Source organism: Aquarana catesbeiana, linkage group LG01, assembly GCF_042186555.1.
Source record: "Aquarana catesbeiana isolate 2022-GZ linkage group LG01, ASM4218655v1, whole genome shotgun sequence".
Lineage (NCBI taxonomy): Eukaryota > Metazoa > Chordata > Amphibia > Anura > Ranidae > Aquarana > Aquarana catesbeiana.
In genome coordinates this window covers 285,154,024-285,175,280 of record NC_133324.1, presented here as the reverse complement: position 1 = coordinate 285,175,280, position 21,257 = coordinate 285,154,024, and the positions used below count along the sequence as shown (strand labels likewise).

Sequence of the window (21,257 nt, the reverse complement as noted above, 5' to 3'; positions counted from 1 at the left end):
CAAGCGTCACCTCAGATTCAGCAGCTGCATCCAATTGGATGCAGCAGCTGTTCATCCAAAAAAATTCTCCATCTAGTTCCTTTGATTTTTCAATCAAAGGATGCCAGGTAGGGGGTGGTGGCAGGGCCTTTCAGAGCAAATTATAGACAGGTCATTAGGAACCGGATTAAAAATTTCATGATGTATGGCCAATATTAGTGCTCCCTGTTTATGAGGAGCCTGGGGACTTGCGTTTGCTATAATAAACCCAGTCTGTAATGTGCTGGCAAATTTCATTATCATTTGTAAACTAGATGAGAAGGATTGCCTTTCCCAACAAAGGGTTAAAGATTTACATGCCTGGCTGGTCCAATTTAAGAGACCAGTCCTAACAATGATGTAGAGAAAAGTCCTAAATTGAAGAAAAATGTTTAAAGAAAAAAAAAAGTGCCAGTAAAATTAGGTTAAACTTTTACTAGCAGAACTGAAGAAAAGATGTATATACTACCAGGACATAAGCAAAAATCTGAGGGTACACTGGTAGTAGTAGGGGGTATCCTGAGCTGGCCTACAGTTTTTTTGTGTGCCAGTGTCCCAATTATCCTGTAGACAGCAGTATAACTCGAAGGTTAAAAACTTTGTTTTCCTCAATGAACAAGAAAGAAATTATTTTATTTTCTATGCAATCTATAAACAATGATCTTAAACAAATAACAAAACAAAAATTTTTTAGAGCGGTTGTAAACCTCAGACATGAAAAACTAACACAGAACATCCCACTAGTGTTTATACTAGCCTGAATCCAAAGCACGGAGTGTAGCTTCTTTCTCTGTCAACAGTCACTTCTGATAGTTTTTCCCAACACAACAGCATCCCAGGAGATGGCCCACACCCTCTGGCACACAGCAGGTGACACATTGCCTTAGCGCTGTATTTTTGTATGAGCCTGTAAGCCTGTATAGGGGGGGGGGTATGTCCCCTTCCTCGAATGTTCTGTCAGATATCGGGGAACTCTGTGCTCTGTAGTTTGTGTGATGTCAGCTCTCCCACCCCTATTGCCAGAGCTGAGAAGAAAAAAACCCTTTGATCTGGGCGTTTTTAGAACAATCTAAAGAAGAAATTGCTGCAGATAAACAGGTACAACTTACATAGGAAGATTTGTTTAATCTCTGTGTGTTACCTGAGGCCAGATACTTAACTGGGTATATGTAAGGCTTTACAACCACTTTAATGCACTTTAACCACTTTAAATGCACTTTTTAAAATTTCATCAGTATTCATTATTAAAAAAACTTGCGTTACTGTAAACAAAAAGGTATCAACTGTAATTGGGACCTTATATAATGACCATTAAATTATGACTCTGGAAAGTATCAAAAAGTTTAAATAATAATGTTTACAAAAATAGAATTGAAAAAATAAGAACAAAAAAAACAAAAACGCAGGAGGCGTAAATTTCTGACCAAAAAAGCATCTTTTTTCTTTTTTACTGAAGAAACACTTGTTTACGTGCGTGTGTGCATAGACACATTACAATTAATGGGCTGTATTTTAGCTCAGTAAAAACAAAAAAGCTCTACTGAGCTTTTTCAAGCTGCAGTGTGCAAGAGACTTAAGGGTTCTTTAATCAAAGGTCAGCCTTTTAAGCTTCATATGAATTAAATAGAGTAAATAAATAGATGTTATATTGTATTTCTGAATCACAGACTCTGAACAGTGTTTACAAACACTGATCAGAAGTTTCATTTTTGACAACAGCGACTGCAGCTAGGAGTTGTTGGCAAAAAAAAAACTTTGATGGAGTCTTTTGGAAGTAAGTATCATACCTAGGGTCTATGGTTAAAGTGCACCTATGCCCAGACAATGGACATCAAAGCAGTATTAACCCCTCAGCATTTTATAGCTTAAAACATTGAGCAGAAAACTGTTAACCTTCTGCTGACCACCTGAAGCCTTAGTGCGTTGACAAAAGGGTGGGCCTTAACACCCACATGCCACACATATACTGTATGTCCATGGTGACTGAGGTTGCTGTGCCGAGAATGTGCTTGCTGCATACTCTCAGCACAGTGACCAAGCTGTCACCGAGAGCTCCTGGTCTCTAGTTATGATCAAAAGCTGTTAAGATGGGCTCCCGATCGAGTGAACACTCTGACCGCCAAACACAATGTGAACCAGTAAAGGAAAATGTGTGCCGCTCAGGCTACAAGGGAAAGCAATCCTGTGTCCACCACTGGCCAGGGAAGGAGCTTGTCTTGGCTGAAACAACTGTTGAGCAAAGGATGGATTCCATGAAGCCACACATCAATGCAGACCCACTGGTATTGGAATGAATGGCAGTCTCAGCTTGGGCTCCTGCCAGGCCACGCCCCCAATGTGTTTCACTCCGCCCCTCAGAGCGAAATGAAAGGGCATGATGGGCGGTGACGTCACAAGGGGCGTGTCCTCCGGCTTACTTCATCGGGTGGCCCCGCCCCATGCCAATATAAGTCATTGCACACGGCGGACCCAGCATTACACCGGGAGATCGCGTTGAGTCAACATCGGAAGAAGAACAGAGGGAAAAGGCCCAGCAAAAGAGCAGAAGATAGTGGAGAGAGAGGAAAAGAACCGGAGATGGGAGAAAACCCAGCAAAGGAGCAGAAGAGAGGGGCAGAAGAGAGAGGAGAAGACCCAGCAAAAGAGCAGAAGAGAGAGGAGAAGAACCGGAGAGGGGAGAAGACCCAGCAAAAGAGCAGAAGAGAGAGGAGAAGAACCGGAGAGGGGAGAAGACCCAGCAAAAGAGCAGAAGAGAGAGGAGAAGAACCGGAGAGGGGAGAAGACCCAGCAAAAGAGCAGAAGACCCAGCAAAAGAGCAGAAGAGAGGGGCAGAAGAGAGAGGAGAAGATCCAGCAAAAGAGCAGAAGAGATAGGAGAAGAACCGGAGCTGCTTTAATAAAATACTTAAAAACCTGTGTAGTGTGTTTACTTTTGACACTTTTTTAATTAGGTGAATGGGTAGGAGTACGATGTACCCCATACTCATTCACTTAGGGTGGGGGGCCGTGATCTGGGGGCCCCTTGTTAAAGGTGGCTTCCATATCACGATAAGTCCCCGCCCGCAGACCTCGACAACCACCAGGCAAGGGTTGTCGGGAAGAGGCCCTTGTCCTCATCAACATGGGGACAAGGTACTTAAGGTGGGGCGGGGGGGCGCAGGGGCCCCACCCACCCCAAAGTACCCACCCCCCATGTTGAGGGCATGCGGCCTGATATGGTCCGGGAGGAGGCGCTCGCTCACCCCCCCTTTCCTGACCTGCCGGGCTGCATGCTCGGATAAGGGTCTGGTATGGATCTTGGGGGGAACCTCACGCAAAATTTTGTCAGGGTTCCCCTGCAAGATTCTCAGCACACAAGTCGCACCGAAAGTCGGATCATCGTGATCCGACTTCTATTCAAATCAATGGGCTTCCATAGGGAACCATTGATTTTGAATAGAGACAGAGAAACGTGGCTGAAAGCTAGCGTGACTAAACAGGCATTGACGCCAATGCAAAACGTGAAAAAAAAAACGCGTTTTTAACGCCCCTTTTTTCCTGCCGTTGGTACTAGCTTTGCAGCTCGTTTTTTAAAACGTCCGTGGGCATGTAGCCTAAAAGTCAGCACTGGCCTCTGTAGCCAATTTCTAAGTTTCAGTTAAAAGACTGTGAGGCTGCCAAGATTCTTCTGCCAGAGGATATAAAGGGACCTCCAAGAATACCTTCTCCACAATGCCTATAACTACAGATGCAAATGATGGCTTGTTTTAGGGCACCTTTACACATGCATCGCTCTTTGAAGGGCAATCCATGGTGACAGGCATTTAAAAGGCGATACTGTCATCTCATGAATGCATGTTTTTTTCACAGCTGATCTGACTTTTTGAATAGGGATACCATTCTGCAAATGCTAGCCTAGCCTTTGGCTTGCGGTTGGGCATAGTTCCTTCCACTTGAATATGCTGAATGTAAAGTGGAGTTCCACCCAAAAGTGGGGGGGGAGTGTGTACCCTTTTTTCGTGGGACTTCCTGTCCCACTTCCTGCCCCCTAGGCGGCCAGGCCGTGAAGCCATAAGCTGTTATGGCTATGTAACCAAAAAGAAGAAAATTATTCAATTATTCAGCATGCAATAACTTCCCACAAAATGGGATGGGGATGTACTGTTACCGAATATATGTTAATTTACAGTTCCTGATTTATATCTTATTATCTGGAACTCATTAATTAAACTATATATATTTTTATCATCACAGCCCAGAAGCTCTTTTCCTCTTTAATAAGCATACACTACAACCAGTACGCTGCCCACCTATATATGTAGGATAGGCCCAAATGACCTGTTTGCCCCCCTCACTATATGATCCATAATGACTACAGGTTGATGATTGCAGTTTGACCTATATGATTCAATTTATATGGTTTAGACTGGAATAATATTGTGTGTCTATGCCTGTGTTGCACTTTTGCATTTTTTGCTTCTTTGCATATTTGCATCTTTACATGTCTTTTGTTATGGTGCAGTCGATATCCTCTATGTAAGTCCTGTCTTCTCTGTGGTCCTCTGAGAGTGTCCCTTTAAACAAAAGAATGGATAGAATTTGAAATACCTCCAGAAATAGTCCGATGTGCTTATCTGCAAATGAATGAGCACAAACGGTACTAAATAGAATAATGTAATAGTAATAGTTGTTGATTGTAACCATCATTAGCCTATACCAACTATGAACAGGCTCTGTCAAAGAATGAAATGAAGGACTTTGAACTCTGTGAACAATACTCCTTTAAAAAGGCATGAATAGAATAGATGGAGGGTGAAGGGTTCCTATTCGTGCGCTCTGTATATGCAGGTGAATCATCTCAATCAGGAGGCGGAGGCACTGCCCGGACTCATAAGGTTGATGACAACTATGGGCGGAGCTATAACAATGAGGATACCTTTAAAAGGATAACAGCTCCTAAACACGCCTAGTCCAGACGAAGCTACGCTGATTGGTCAAGCAAAACGCGTTGACGTCACAGCGGTCACGTGACGCCGGCCGGACGACACGCCTACTACTCCCCCATTGGTTATCGTCACGGAGCAGGAGACGAGTGTCGGGGAAACAGAGTGGAAGAGCACCCTTACCGGTCCCTTTGCTTCACTGCCATATTGGAGCCACGGTGGATTCATTCCACCAACCCCGCGCCTCCAACGAAGGTACAGCTATAAGCAAAGACAGCACCACCATACACAAGCATTAAGGATAACTCCAAAGTGTGGTGAAGGGGATCAAGACATCAACAAAGTGATCCGCGCATGCTGACCGATTGGGTGGTAATGTAGATCCTGCTTCCATTTAACCCCCCTCAGTCTCCACTTGTTACTTTTGCTTATAGACACTTGTCCAACTGTACCTGCGGGTGCAGCATCAGCCCATACCAGCACTAAGGGCACATCATGCCCAGTGACACATGTTTACATCATTGTATGATTAAATAATGGACTGATTGATGTTCCAGCGGGGAGATTGGACTGCTTTGTGTGCTTGAATTAATTAGCTGGTGAACTAAGAGGCAACTACAGCTATCAGCTGTTGCACGCTATATCTTGTGAGGGCCTTTGGGGAGAGCCTCTGGAATCTGTGACAGGGAACAGTCCATTGATTCCAGTTACACTTGGGCGTCAGTACCCCTTACCCAGCAACATATGCTCAATTAGCCCCCGTTCACCAGTATCATCAATAGCCATTAGTTTTTCCTGGGGGAGTCTTCACAGTGACACTGGAAATACCCTAGTCTGATACAACACACGGTGTGTATCCCCATGTCTCCTACCCAATTGGGGTATTCATGGTAGTAACACTGGGGTATTGTTATCCAGCCTCACTGTGAAAGGCATCAAGCCGGCGTCCGGACTGTCTGTGTTGTGTTTGTGTCATATATGTGTCACTTGTTTGTTGTCTTGTTATGTGTTCTGGTTTATGTGGTTTTTCCTTTTGTTTGATGATTATTCACTGACCACAGTGCCCACCAGGACAGTGTTCTATTGCTGCACCTGGTGGTGCACATCTTGTGCATGAGCTACAAGCCCTGCATATGGATGCATTTGATGCATGTTGAAGCAGTTTTAAATTAATAAATATTATTGTTTTTTATATATACATACCCTGGTGTTGACTTATTGTTGCTTCAAGTAGCCACTATTTGATCCCTGTAGCAATATAGGGGTCGACCTTTTCCATTGTATGCTGTTATGGCTATGTGCCCACAGTTACCATGACGGCGCCGAGGAGAGGGAGAGGAGCTAGCCTCCGGGCAGCCACATCGCTGGACTGTGGGGCAGGTAAGTGTCGGTTTATTAAAAGTCAGCAGCTATGCTTTTTGTAGCTGCTGACTTTTAATAAACTAAAAAACGGGTGGAACTGCTTTAACTGCAGTACTGCCTAGTGAATGTGATGAGGGGATAATTTTTGTGGCACTGCAAAGCATTGCATTGCAGCAGCATGTATATACTCCAATCCAGCTGACTTTGTAGCTTAAGTAAGTGTAAAGTAAACTAAGTCTTACTGTTTGTTAAACATATGTTACATTTATCCTGTGAAGGGATTATCCTAAGGTAATACATAGAGATTAAATAAATCAGCCTACATAAGTTGTACCTATCTATCTGCAGTCTTCTCTTCTCTACATCTGTTCAAAGTCCAGAATTAATAATGCTTCTGAGAGTTCAAAAAAAGGGGGTGGAAAGCTGAAGTTACACTCTGCAGAGCTCAGTGAGGAAAGGTCTGGGAGCTGATTGAAAGGAAGGGATTCACATAGCTCACAGGTAGAGTGTTTGGCTGGCTATCTGCTGGAGCTCCCTCCCCTGTCACCATTTTTTTCTTGTTGTCTGCAAAACTTGTCAGCAGTGATTCATGCTGATAGAAGTGGAATGAAGCAGCAGACAGAAATGACACTTAGTGCTTTTAATTGAGACAAGTGCATACTATAGGAGGGATATGCTTTGTTCATATTTCATGTCTGAGGTTTAGTACCACTTTAAATGGCAAAGTCTGGCTAAAGGTTCACTCGAACGGAGTACAATATGCAGAAAAAGACTTCTGTAAAAAAGCAATTCATTGGAATTATCTTCAAATACTGTATATGTTAAAAACTGCATAGCTAATATCCCTTATAATATGGACTCAACAATGAAGCACGGTGATTACGATTATTGTTCCTCTCTCTCAATTCCTAAGAGAATGCCCAGACTGTATGAAAACTCACTACACACTAGGTAGTTTATTCCACAAAAGGTTTTATTTCACCATTTGTTAGTCAAGGGTTCTGTAAATTTAATATATTAATAGTCACCAGAGAAAAAAATCCACAAACTGCATACTTCAATACAGTCAAACATGTCTAATGACATGATGAAGCATCTTACCTGCGCCACCACCTCTGGAGGGAACTCTTTGATCAACTGTTTCAGCTGACGGGAAGCAAAAGAGTGCAGAGTATAGGACATGGTGCCATACTCGATCCATAAGGACAGATTCGATTTGTCAATTTCCAGGGCTCGCTTAAAGCAGTTTAACACAGCAGTGGCATGTTTCCATATGAAGCCACTCTTCATATCATTAGAATTTAGTTTGTCCTGGATGCGGCTTGCTCTTGCTAGGGCCATGCCAGCCCAGGAATCAAATCTGTGGGCACAGTGAAAGGAAAGGATGAAGGGAGGAGGTATTAAAAGGCCAACTCCAAAAAACAAAGTGACAAGGAAACAGGGATTGAGACTCCGTTCACATTAGTGCAATTCCAAAGTCGCACGATTTTGAGTGTGATATTCATGAGACTTTACACTCTTTTGCACTAAAAGAAAGTCCCATTAAAGTAGTGCAGGAACCTTTTCAAAGTCACTGCGACTAAGTCACCTAGATTAAAATGCAGGCCATAGAAATCAATGGGCTGCGACTTGGCATGCAACTTTGTGTGTTCAAATTCGCATGACATGTCACACTAGTGTGAATGGAGCCCAAGCATTTCTGGGTGCTTAACACAAAGTCAGACAAGATATCTGTAAAACTGTAATGATTTGTAGACACACCTGTTGGGACAGATGCAGATATCGTGCATGTAGAATTTAATGGCTTTGGACTGCTCCTTATTTTTAAAATGATAATCAGCAAGAAGGTAATATATTTCATTCAGTACTTCAGGGGAATCATCTGCACCTTCTGGAAGAGCTGGCACCTAAAAGAAATGGCACATGCTAGTAAAAGGATTACCATTATTAAAGTGTATGTAAACCCTAACAATGTTGTAATCCATTAGCAATGAAATAAGCAGGGCTGACATGATGTGCTTATTTTGTGTTGTCATGTAAAAAAGAAAAACAAAGAAAGTTAGGACCACTTTTCTACCACAGAATTTTTTTTTATTTTCGCACAAATGCTAAAATCTGCATTTTTGTGCTTGATAAAACTTTAACCACTTGCTGCCCAAGCTAATTTTGACAATTCTCACATTTATCTGCATTTTTGTTTTCTAGATAATTACTTGGAACCCCCAAACATGACATATTTTCTGAAGGCAAAATTGTTGTTGCAATATTTTATGTCACACGCTATTTGCGGTTTTTCAAATGCAATTTTTGGGGAAGAATTGCACTTTAATGAATTTTAGTGAACACAAACACAATAAAATACCTAATTATTTGACAAAATATAAAAGATGATGTTATGCCAAGTAAATAGATACCCAACATGTCATACTTTAAAGGGTAAGTTCACTTTAACAAATAAATAAACAAATAAATGCACATTTTTTTTGCAGGTAAAAAAAAATGTGCATTTATTATTATAATAATTTTTTTTTGGAGCCTTAAGCATTACACCAGCGATCAGCTGGGGTGTGGGGGTAAATCGGGCAGTGGTTGCAGCATTGGAAACATATTACATGTTCAACGCTAAAAACAAGTGAAATATGTAACATATTCCCAAAAGTGAACTTTTAACATTGCGCACGCCAATGGAATGGCGATAAACTACGGTACCTAAAAATCTCCATAGGTTACCAGTTTAGAATTACACAGGAGGTCTGGTGCTAGAATTATTACTCACTCTGAAATTCGTGGCAATACCTCACATTTGTGGTGCGATCACCATTTACATATGTGTGCAGGACCTACATATTTATTTGCACATGAGCGCAGAGAAACAGGGGCGTTTTACATTTTTATTATTATTATTCATTTTATTTTACTTTGTTTTTGACACTGGCTATTTACATTTTTTGATCACTTTACTGCTATCACAAGAGATGAACAGCATGGGCCTTGATAGGTCCTCTTTACTGAGAGATCTGGAGACCCCAGGTCTCTCCTCTGCCCTCAAAAGCATCTGATCAAACTGAGATTGGTTTGATCAGATGCTTTACAAGCCGGTAAAGGCTCGTTAACAAACCCAAACAAAGTGGCAAAATCCTTGCACTTCTGGTTTTATACACCATTGAGATGATCGGGGAACGAAAGTTCCTCCTTCATCTCTATGGTGTGCCTCTCTGACTGCCAGTTTTAGTCTTGGGCTGCCCGGTGGAATGGGAGAGTTGGGGAAGGTGGCAGGTGGCAGCAGGCAGCGGTAGGGGGTGGTGGACCACCCTCCACCACATGTAAAAGATCCGGCGGTTGTATAGTGTAACTGGGACACAAACATAACAAGAAATTAAGTTTCCATACCTTGTTACTTGTGCCATCAATGTAAGCAGAGACAATGTCCATACTCAATTTAGGCTTATCAGATGGAGGTACAATTGTGGCCATCTTCTTTAGCAGGTTTGCTAGATCAGCAGAGACTGTACTGGTTTTGTAGCTATCAAATTCTGGTAGAGTCTTTGGTTTGAAGTACTCGAACAAAATAAGTGCATCTTCCCAGAGCAACTCCACCTACAGGAAAAAAAAGAGAGTTACACAGTTACCAAGCTGAAAGATTTGTTAGGCACCCTCAACTGAGGCTAAAAATAACAAAAGAACAGTATATTTCTACACCACCCTGAGAACAAATTGACATGTTTGCAGATAGCCCTAAGGTGTCCCCAATGCTCCCTAAATACAAAAAAAATATGAAAAAAAGTAATCACTGTAAAAGTAGGATTTTTGGATTACCTGTTATTATTGTAAGGCAGAAAGTACCAAACTGAGATCCTACAGAGTGGCTGAGAGCGCATACGCAAGATCACGTCCACAGTCACATGTTGGCGCCAGATGGCCTATCTAAAGGATGTTTTAATCCAGTGTCAGTCCTGACTGGTCTTTAGCTATATGCTGTGCCTTGATCGTGCTCTGAATATATCCTGATACTGACTGGCTTGCCTCTGACCTGATCTTGGGTTCTGCCTATATTGCTGCTTACAATTCCCTGACCTTGGTTACATCCATGACTCTGCCTCGGCTTAGGATTCTGTACCTTGCTACAGACCTTGGCTTCCTTTATGACTTTCCTTCTGCCTCCGATTTGGCTCCACGCTATTACAGTGCCTGCACTGGCTGCACTTAGCATCGGCTGCAGTCCTTCCTGTCGCAAGCTCATGGGGAGCATTAGTGGACTCTGTCTCCCAAATCTACAGTATAACCAGAGTTCCCCTTTAACCTCCACTGGTTCTTCTCGCTGTTCAGCTGTTCCTGACCAGATGTTCTACTGGATCTCCCGCACCTCCAATCCAGGGTTCTGCTATCAACATCTACTGACACTCTTGTTTCTCCTGTCCCCTGGCATTATCCCACTTCCAGTAGTGCGCGGGGTGAAGATATAAAGAGAGGCCAACCTTATCATTTCAGTCTCCTACCAAGAAAAAAAAAAAAGAAAGACAGGGCCAAAATCTGACTGTGGAATGTAGTCAAGGCCAGTAACACATCAACTGCCACTTGGAGGAAGGCCAAGATACAACCCAAGACTAGGGTGAAAACGCCTAGCCTAACAAAAAAGCAATATAAGATTTCCAATTCCTGTGGTAAATCTTCCTAGAAGTCACCTTTCTAGCCTTTAGAAGGGCAGGAACAACAAAATCAGAGATTCTTGTCTCTCATGACTGGCTTCTAATGGCCATGCCATTAAAGTCAGTGACTGTAAAGAAGGATGAAGGACTGGGCCATGATTGTCATGACCATCTGACGCGACAATCCGGAAGGACCCAAGGACTGTCCAATGACATGTTCTCAATACAGGGAAAGTACAATCTTCTAGGCCAAGCTGGGGCAACTAAAATCATAGGAATTCTACCAAAATTCTGCAAAGCAGTCGAGGTAGAACCTGCAACAGTGGAAAGATATATATTAGAGTGTCGCCAGAGGATCCACCGCAAACACCTGGATCCCCGGTCCTGAAGACAAACCTGTCCAGTTTTGCATTGAACCTGGATGCCAGAAAGTCCACATCCAGAGTGCTCTACCATTGACAGAGTTCCTTGAACTCCTCCTGTTGAAGGGCCCACTCTCCCAAAGATAATTGTTGATGGCTGAGAGAATCTGCTTGCCAATTTACCACTCCTGGAATGTGAACGGCAGACAGAACAAGAATACAAAGATCTGTCCAAGACAGGATGAGATCCACTTCCTGCCGGGTTACCTGACTCTTGGTGAGGATTTATGGATGCCACTACCGTGGTGTCCGATTGAACCCTTACAGTGAGACCCTTCAGAAGTGTCGACCAATGCAGGAGAGCAAGAAAAATTGCCCTTTCCTGCAGTGATCAGGTTCCCTGTACCGAAAGTGGGTCCCAAACTCTGCCCAAATCCATCAAGCTGGTATCCATTGGTAATAGTCATTACTACATTATGCTTCTACATTCAGGACTATGGCCAAAAAAAGGACTGGAGTCCCCGCCCAGGCACAACTCCTCCCAGCTATAGCTGATATTCAGCAATTGATGCTGTGGGCAGAGATCTCTGACATACAGCGTGTTCCCTTGTGTGTGGTGTTTTAGGGCACAGGAGAGGTCAGCCATTTTGTGTCCCATTTACTTATACAGGGATTCTTGCCTGCACTGCTCAACAGTATCTGTCTGACTTTTTAGCCATCTTGCCTTCCATGACCACTAGCTGAGCTATCTTCTCACCATTGGGGCACAGCAAGTACAGGGCCATGTGCTATTTTTTGGGGTTTCTGTCTCTTTAGTATTTTGGCATAGGCCAACACTCCACTCAGCTAAGTGGCCACTTCCAGCTGGGTTGCAGGCCTTTCATTTCTCAGCAAGCTATTGCTTCTTGCAGGCAGAGAAATGAGGAAGACCAGTGGGAGCTCCCAGATTCCTTCACCAGGTATGACATTTCACCCTGCAAAGTTTGTGCTATAATGACTCCCTATGGGCCAGATTAGCTCTAAATGCCTGCCCTTATCTAGTGTCTCCACTGTTTCAGGGGCACAATCCTCCTCTTCTTTTTTGTCAAGGAATGAATCGTCTGCAGCCATTTCTAGACTACGAGATTAGTTCGGAGTTCCCACTAGCCCCAAAACGTCTGAAATGCAAACATGGGCACTCTCCTCCCCTTTTGCAGGAGGAAGAGGCATTGAAGGAAAATCCTCTGGAGGAGGAGGAGGAAGAAGTGGAAGCCATTGGGAATCAGGAATCCCCTGTAGATGAGTCTTCTCAGGAAGAACCTCAGGGTCCATGGTTGTCTCTGACACAGAAGACAGCAATGGGCTTCCTGGTGGATGGGTTGCATTAAACTAAAGTTGCAGCTACCTGAAGGCTGCTTTAAGAGTATGCAAAGTCCTTAAGGTCTGGGTGAAGCAGATACTCATTCTAGAGAATCTGCCTTTGGCAGCTTCTAGAAGATATTCTGAGTGTCCTGAGCTTCTTAGTAAATGCCTTGAAGGATTCTACAACCCCAATTCCAAAAAAGGTGGGACAATGTGTAAACTCTACATAAAAACAGAATGCAATGATTTGAATATCTCATAAACCCATATTTTATTCACAATAGAAAATATATCAAATGATTAAACTCAGAAAGTGTATAATTTAAATAAATAAGGTAATTTTTAAATTGATGGCAGCAACAAGTCTCCAAAAAGTTGGGACAGGGCAACAAAAAGCAGGCAAAACACTAACAAGTGATGGATGAACATTCTGCAACCAATTAGATTAATTTGCAATAGTTCAGTAACATGACTGGGTATAAAAAGAGCATCTTAGAGAGTCAGAGTGTCTCAGGAGTAAAGATGGGCTGAGGTTTACCAATCTGTGAAAAGCTCTGTCTAAACACTATCGAACAATTTCCAAAAAATGTTCCACAACGTAAAATTGCAAAGACTTTAAATATGTAATCATCTATAGTACATATTGTGACAAGATTCAGAGAATCTGAAGAAATATCTGTGTACAAGGGACAAGGACGAAATGCAATATTGGACACCCATGATCTTCAGGCCCCCAGGCAGCACTGCATTAAAAATAGGCATGATTCTGTGATGGACATCACTGCATAGGCTCAGGAATACTTTCAAAAATCACCATCTGTGAACACAGCTCGCCGTGCCACCAAAAATGCAAGATCAAGATCTATTATGCAAAGAAGAAACCATATCTGAACATGATCCAGAAACACCACTGTCTTCTCTGGGCCAAAGCTCATTTCAAATGATCAGTTGCAAAGTGGAAAACTGTTCTGTAGTCATATGAATCTAAATTTTACATTCTTTTTTGGGCACCATGTCCTACGGACTAAAGAGCAGAGAAACCTTCTGGCTTGTTATCAGAGCTCAGTTCAAAAGCCTGCATCTCTGATAGTATGGGGTACATTAGTTTGTATAGAATGGGAAGCTTTCACATCTGGAAAAGCACCATCAATGCTGAAAGATATATCCAAATTTTAGAGCAGTATACCTCCCATCTAGACGACATCTGTTTCAGGGAAGGCCTTGCATATTTCAGCAGGAGAATGCTAAAATGCAAACTGCATCTATAACAACATGGTTTCATAGTAGAAGAGTACACGAGCTTAACTGGCCTACCTGCATTTCAGAGGCTTTCACCAATTGAAAATATTTGGCGCACCTTTAGCTATAAAGATCAGAAATAACATTGACATACAAGGTATCTACTGTGGGGATCGGGAACACAAATGCACCTTGTTTGCAGACAACATACTAATGCTACTCTCTTCCCAGATCATCTCAAATCCTAATTTATACTCTCATCTGCAACACTTCTCTTCTATATCCGGTCCTAAGGTTAATCATTCCAAATCATTAGTGTTGAACATTTCTTTGGAGAACCACGTTGTCCAAGCTATACAAAATACCTTTTTTTTTTAACGGCAATCCATTGCCCTTCCTTACTTGGGCATACATTTAGCCTCTTCCTTACATACCTTGCACCAAAAAAATGACCCCCCAATATAATGAAAACTTACTAAGGATCTTAACAACTGGAGGACGAATCCCCCATCTTGGTTTGGCCAACTGTACACCATAAAAAATGATTATTTTACTGAGGATATTATGCTAGTTTAGAACTATCCTGGTGGCGATAAATGTCGGACCTTAGGAAATTTCAACAGAAACAGCTTAACTTCATATGGGGAGATAAGAGATCTCGGGTGAATACGCGTACATTGTAAAATATATTTTACACTGCACAATTTGCCCAGTTAATTAGATTTCATCAAAAACAGCATCCCCTATAAATGAAACTGGAATCATCCATCCATCTAACAAGGTTGATCAGCCACTTGATGTGGCAACAGGCCAAAGACAGACATGCCATCTTATTCCCAACCTTGTCTTTCACATTAAACTTATGGGACAAATTGGCAAACATTCATAATTTTTTTTTTTTTTAACAGAAAAGTTTTTATTTATCAGACACAACCACAAGAAGAACAGCAAGGTACAAAGTACATTAATATTCATATAGAGAGTAACAGCAATATATCAAAATATAAGGCTTTGACGAGGAATCATACAGTGACGGGCGGGGGGGGGTAGGAAAAGAGAGCTGGGGAGAGGAGAAGCCGGAGTCATAAACATCTTAGTCAGAGGAAGACTTTGCGTCTGAGCTCTGCCCCCCAGTTCCCATCTCGAGAGAGCCCCAATTGGTGCTTGGTCACGCTTTCACGCAGGTCCCCCAAATCTTGCCGAATTTTTTTTTTTTTTAGGACATTTGCGGAAGCATTCATCAATTTAGATCTACACATACTCACTTAGCCCAGGCATTACTGGGTCGCCCAGTGGAGGAGACGTTAGGACAGACGAGGAGATTAATAGCATTTATGTTTGTAGTAGCAAGAATCTCTATTTCCAGATCTTGGAAGCCCCCACAATTCCATTGTATTGCTAAAGGCTTTGTTGTGGATCATGGTCAATGTATGCCTTTCGGCTATTCTGGATGATAAAATCACCTTTTTCAACAAAATATGGGATCCTGGTTTTAATATATATTAATATATTTTAATATACATATGGTACTACAGGAGTCACCTGAGAGGGCAACTGCCTGGAGCGGTTGAGTCACTCTTCATTACCTACCCTCTTCTACCCTTATTTTCCTTGTTCTATTTTTACTCATCTTAAGTCATTCCCTCGACTCCTGGGGAAATAGTTTTAATGTAAACTCAGTGGACATGAGTTTGAGGCACCAGGGCCCGGACTCTAGCTAAATTGGGCATTCTGCGGGACTTGAGCGCCCATGGTGAAAACCCTTTCATACCTAAGCCTATTTCTGACATTTGTTACTTACACGTTAAAATCCGTATTTTTTGCTAGAAAATTACTTAGAACCCCCTAAACATTTATATATATATATATATATATATATATATATATATATATATATATATATTATATATATATATATATATATATATATATATATATATATATATATATATATATATATATATATACACAGTGGCTTGCGAAAGTATTCGGCCCCCTTGAACTTTTCAGGCTTCAAACATAAGGATATAAAATTTTAATTTTTTGTGAAGAATCACCAACAAGTGGGACACAATTGTGAAGTGGAACGAAATCTATTGGATATTTTAAACTTTTTTAGCAATTAAAAAACTGAAAAGTGGTGCGTGCAAAATTATTCGGCCCCTTTACTTTCAGTGCAGCAAACTCACTCCAGAAGTTCAGCGAGGATCTCTGAATGATCCAATGTTGTCCTAAATGACTGATGGTGATAAATAGAATCCACCTGTGTGTAATCAAGTCTCTGTATAAATACACCTGCTCTGTGATAGTCTCAGGGTTCTGTTGAAAGCGCAGAGAGCATCATGAAGACCAAGGAACACACCAGGCAGGTCCGTAATACTGTTGTGGAGAAGTTTAAAGCCAGATTTGGATACAAAAAGATTTCCCAAGCTTTAAACATCCCAAGGAGCACTGTGCAAGCGATCATTTTGAAATGGAAGGAGTATCAGACCACTGCAAATCTACCAAGACCTGGCTGTCCCTCTAAACTTTCAGCTCAGACAAGGAGAAGACTGATCAGAGATGCAGCCAAGAGGCCCATGATCACTCTGAATGAACTGCAGAGAACTACAGCTGAGGTGGGAGAGTCTGTCCATAGGACAACAATCAGTAGTACACTGCACAAATCTGGCCTTTATGGAAGAGTGGCAAGAAGAAAGCCATTTCTCAAAGATATCCATAAAAAGTCTTGTCTAAAGTTTGCCACAAGCCACCTGGGAGACACACCAAACATGTGGAAGAAGGTGCTCTGGTCCGATGAAACCAAAATCGAACTTTTTGGCCACAATGCAAAACGATATGTTTGGCGTAAAAGCAACACAGCTCATCACACTCAACACACCATCCCCACTGTCAAACATGGTGGTGGCAGCATCATGGTTTGGGCCTGCTTTTCTTCAGCAGGGACAGGGAAGATGGTTAAAATTGAGGGGAAGATGGATGCAGCCAAATACAGGACCATTCTGGATGAAAACCTGTTGGAGTCTGCAAAAGACCTGAAACTGGGACGGAGATTTATCTTCCAACAAGACAATGATCCCAAACATACAGCAAAATCTACAAAGGAATGGTTCACAAATAAACGTATCCAGGTGTTAGAATGGCCAAGTCAAAGTCCAGACCTGAATCCAATCGAGAATCTGTGGAAAGAGCTGAAAACTGCTGTTCACAAATGCTCTCCATCCAACCTCACTGAGCTCGAGCTGTTTTGCAAGGAAGAATGGGCAAGAATCTCAGTCTTTCGATGTGCAAAACTGATAGAGACATACCCCAAGCGACTTGCAGCTGTAATCGCAGCAAAAGGTGGCTCTACAAAGTATTAACGCAAGGGGGCCGAATAATTTTGCACGCCCCACTTTTCATTTTTTTATTAGTTAAAAAAGTTTCAAAAATCCAAAAGATTTCGTTCCACTTCACAATTGTGTCCCACTTGTTGGTGATTCTTCACAAAAAATAAAAATTTTATATCTTTATGTTTGAAGCCTGAAATGTGGCAAAAGGTTGAAAAGTTCAAGGGGGCCGAATACTTTCGCAAGCCACTGTATATATATATATATATATATATATATATATATATATATATATATATATATATATACACACACACACACACACACACACACACACACACACACACACACAGCGGGGACGGAAAGTATTCAGTAGACCCCCTTAAATTTTTCACTCTGCTATATTGCAGCCAGAATCATTTAGTTTCATTTTTTTTCCTCATTAACCACCTCACTCCCGCCCGCCATCATATGACATGACGGACTTTGAGCGGGTATATCTGAATGATGCCTGTAGCTACAGACATCATTCAGATATTGCCGGTTTCTGCCGGCGATTCCCTACACCATAAGAACGATCATAGCAGCTGTTCCGCCGCTTGATCATTCTTACGGGGATCATTCCCCTCCTCCCGCCTCCCTCCGGTGCTTCTACCGATTCACCGATACGATCGGTGAGCCGGATAGAAGATCCGCCGGCCCCGGATGTTGATCATAGAGATTTCCTACGGACCAGATGGTCGCCGGAGTCTCTATGATCGTCGGAGGCCGGGTGCAATGTTATGACGTCACGCCTGGCCTCTGCCTTCAAAACAATGGCGCCACTTTGGCTGGGAAGCGGCGATCAGTTTATTTTTTTTTATTTTTAATTTCAGGCTTCCTAGCCTAGTGGTGAGATGTGGGGTCTTATTGACCCCATATCTCACTATAAAGAGGACCTGTCATGTCATATTCCGATTACAAGGGATGTTTAATTACCTTGTAATAGGAAGAAAAGTGATCAAATTTTTTTTTTTTAAAAAGTGTCAAAGTAAAAAAAAGAATGTATAATTAACAATAAAAAAAAAAATTTTTTAAAGCGCCCCTGTCCCCATGTGCTCGCATGCAGAAGCGAACGCATAAGTCCCGCCCACATATAAAAACGGTGTTCAAACCTTACATGGGAGGTATCGACGCAAATGTTGGAGCGAGAGCAATAATTTTGTTCCTGGACCTCCTCTGTAACTCAAAACATGTAACCAGGAAAAAAATTTCAAGCGTCGCCTATGGGGATTTTTAAGTACCGAACTTTGGCGCCATTCCATGAGCGTGTGCAATTTTGAAGCGTGACATGTTAGGTATCTATTTACTCGGCGAACATCTTTCACGATATGCAAAAACATTGGGCTAACTTTACTGTTTTTTTTTTTTAAAACACAAAACTGTTTTTTTCCCAAAAAACGCATTAGAAAAATTGCTGTGCAAATATCGTGCGAGATAAAAAGTTGCAACAACCACCATTGTATTCTCCAGGGTCTTTGCTAAAAAAAAACATATATAATGTTTGGGGGTTCTATGTAATTTTCTAGCAAAAAAATGATGATTTTTACATGTAAGAGAGAAATGTCAGAATTGGCCTGGGTGGCAAGTGGTTAATGTACACACAGCACCCCATATTGACAGAAAAACACAGAACTGTTGACATTTTTGCAGATTTATTAAAAAAGAAAAAATTAAATATCACATGGTCCTAAGTATTTAGACCCTTTGCTCAGTATTTAGTAGAAGCGCCCTCTTGATCTAATACAGCCATGAGTCTTTTTGGGAAAAATGCAACAAGTTTTTCACACCTAGATTTGGGGATCCTCTGCCATTCCTCCTTGCAGATCCTCTCCAGTAAGGATGAGCTCCGGCGTGTTCGCATGCTGCACGTGCCGAGCCCGCCAGGAAGTCAGCAATGTGCTGCACTAATCACAAGCAGTGAGACATTTTCCGGTCTCTGCAGCCGCACATCGGGAAATGTCTCACTGCTTGTGATTAGCGCTGTGCAGTGCTGAGTTCCTGGTGGGCTCGGCACGTGCAGCATGCAAACATGCCCGAGCTCATCCGCGCTCTCTGGTTCTGTCAGGTTGGATGGTAAACGTTGGTGGACAGCCATTTTTAGGTCTCTCCAGAGATGCTCAATTGGGTTTAAGTCAGGGCTCTGGCTGGGCCATTCAAGAACAGTCACGGAGTTGTTGTGAAGCCACTTCTTCGTTATTTTAGCTGTGTGCTTAGGGTCATTGTCTTGTTGGAAGGTAAACCTTCGGCCCAGTCTGAGGTCCTGAGCACTCTGAAGAAGGTTTTCGTCCAGGATATCCCTGTACTTGGCCACATTCATCTTTCCCTCGATTGCAACCAGTCGTCCTGTCCCTGCAGCTGAAAAACATCCTCACAGCATGATGCTGCCACCACCATGCTTCACTGTTGGGACTGTATTGGACAGGTGATGAGCAGTGCCTGGTTTTCTCCACACATACCGCTTAGAATTAAGGCCAAAAAGTTCTATCTTGGTCTCATCAGACCAGAGAATCTTATTTCTTACCATCTTGGAGTCCTTCAAGCGTTTTTTTAGCAAACTCCTTGCGGGCTTTCATGTGTCTTGCACTGAGGAGAGGCTTCCGTCGGGCCACTCTGCCATAAAGCCCCGACTGGTGGAGGGCTGCAGTGATGGTTGACTTTCTACAACTTTCTCCCATCTCCCGACTCTGGAGCTCAACCACAGTGATCTTTGGGTTTTCTTTACCTCTCTCACCAAGGCTCTGCTCCCCCGATAGCTCAGTTTGGCCGGATGTGCTCTTAGGAACCTTAAGTGCAGAAGATTTTTTTTTCATAACCTTGGCCAGATCTGTGCCTTGCCACAATTCTGTCTCTGAGCTCTTCAGGCAGTTCCTTTGACCTCATGATCCTCATTTGCTCTGACATGCATTGTGAGCTGTAAGGTGTGTGGCTTTCCTAATCAAGTCCAATCAGTATAATCAAACACAGCTGGACTCAAATGAAGGTGTAGAACCATTTCAAGGATGATCAGAAGAAATGGAAATATATGAGTGTCACAGCAAAGGGTCTGAATACTTAGGATGTGATATTTCAGTTTCTCTTTTTTAATAAATCTGCAAAAATGTCAACAATTCTGTGTTTTTCTGTCAATATGGGGTGCTGTGTGTACATTGATGAGGAAAAAAATGAACTTAAATGATTTTAGCAAATGGCTGCAATATAACACTGTGTATATAAATATATATTTATGAATATATATATATATTATGTCACACTGCATTTGCGCAGCGGTCTTTCAAACGCATTTTTTTTTAAGAAAAAAGACACTTTCATGAATTAAAAAAAAACTAAACAGTAAAGTTAGCCCAATTTTTTTTGTATAATGTGAAAGGATCGCGGCGATACCTCACGTGTGATTTGAACACCGTTTACATATGCGGGCATGACTTACGTGTGCGTTTTCTTTGCTGCGCGAGCTCGCGGGGACAAGGGCACTTTAAAAAATATTTATTTTTCTTATTTTTATTTTTTTACATTGTCACTAAAAAAATAAAAAAAGATCACTTTTATTGCTGTCACAAGGAATCTAAACATCCCTTGTGAAAGTAAAAGGTGGTGACAGGTACTCTTTATGTAGGAATCGGGGGGGTCTAAAAGACCCCAAATCCCTCCTTTGCACTTCAAAGTATTCAGATTGCCAAAAACGGCAATTCTGAATACTGTAATTTTTTTTCTAAAACTGGAGAGGTTTGTCTGGGTGCTACACCTTCTGTAGTCAGCCATGGTTCCAAACCAATGCTGTAAATACTTAAGTTGAGTCTCTAAGGACAACTTGTAACTTCAGATGATTCAGCTGGCCCTCTCGCACTGGTCTGGCTGCCTTCAGGGTCTTCCTGTAACGGAGCAGTCAGACAATGCCAACTTGACAAGTTTGCATCTTGTGCCAGGAATACACTGGCGACTTCCTGGGATCAGTTTTCTCTGATCTATGCCTTCCTCCACTTCATCTCCTTCCTCGCAG

General features: G+C 42.2%; 1 protein-coding gene across 4 annotated transcripts in view; it reads right to left on the bottom strand.

The window, feature by feature from the left end:
- The window catches only part of CABIN1 (calcineurin binding protein 1), a 372,633-nt gene that overhangs the window by 263,335 nt on the left and 88,041 nt on the right, over positions 1 to 21,257 (bottom strand). For all 4 annotated transcript variants that reach the window (XM_073629206.1, XM_073629207.1, XM_073629208.1 and 1 more), the window contains exons 21-23: positions 9,692 to 9,898; positions 8,063 to 8,208; positions 7,403 to 7,661 (exon numbers count right to left, since the gene is read on the bottom strand). In XM_073629206.1, coding sequence (XP_073485307.1) covers positions 7,403 to 7,661; positions 8,063 to 8,208; positions 9,692 to 9,898 — 612 coding nt within the window. The remainder of the gene's footprint in view (positions 1 to 7,402; positions 7,662 to 8,062; positions 8,209 to 9,691; positions 9,899 to 21,257) is intronic.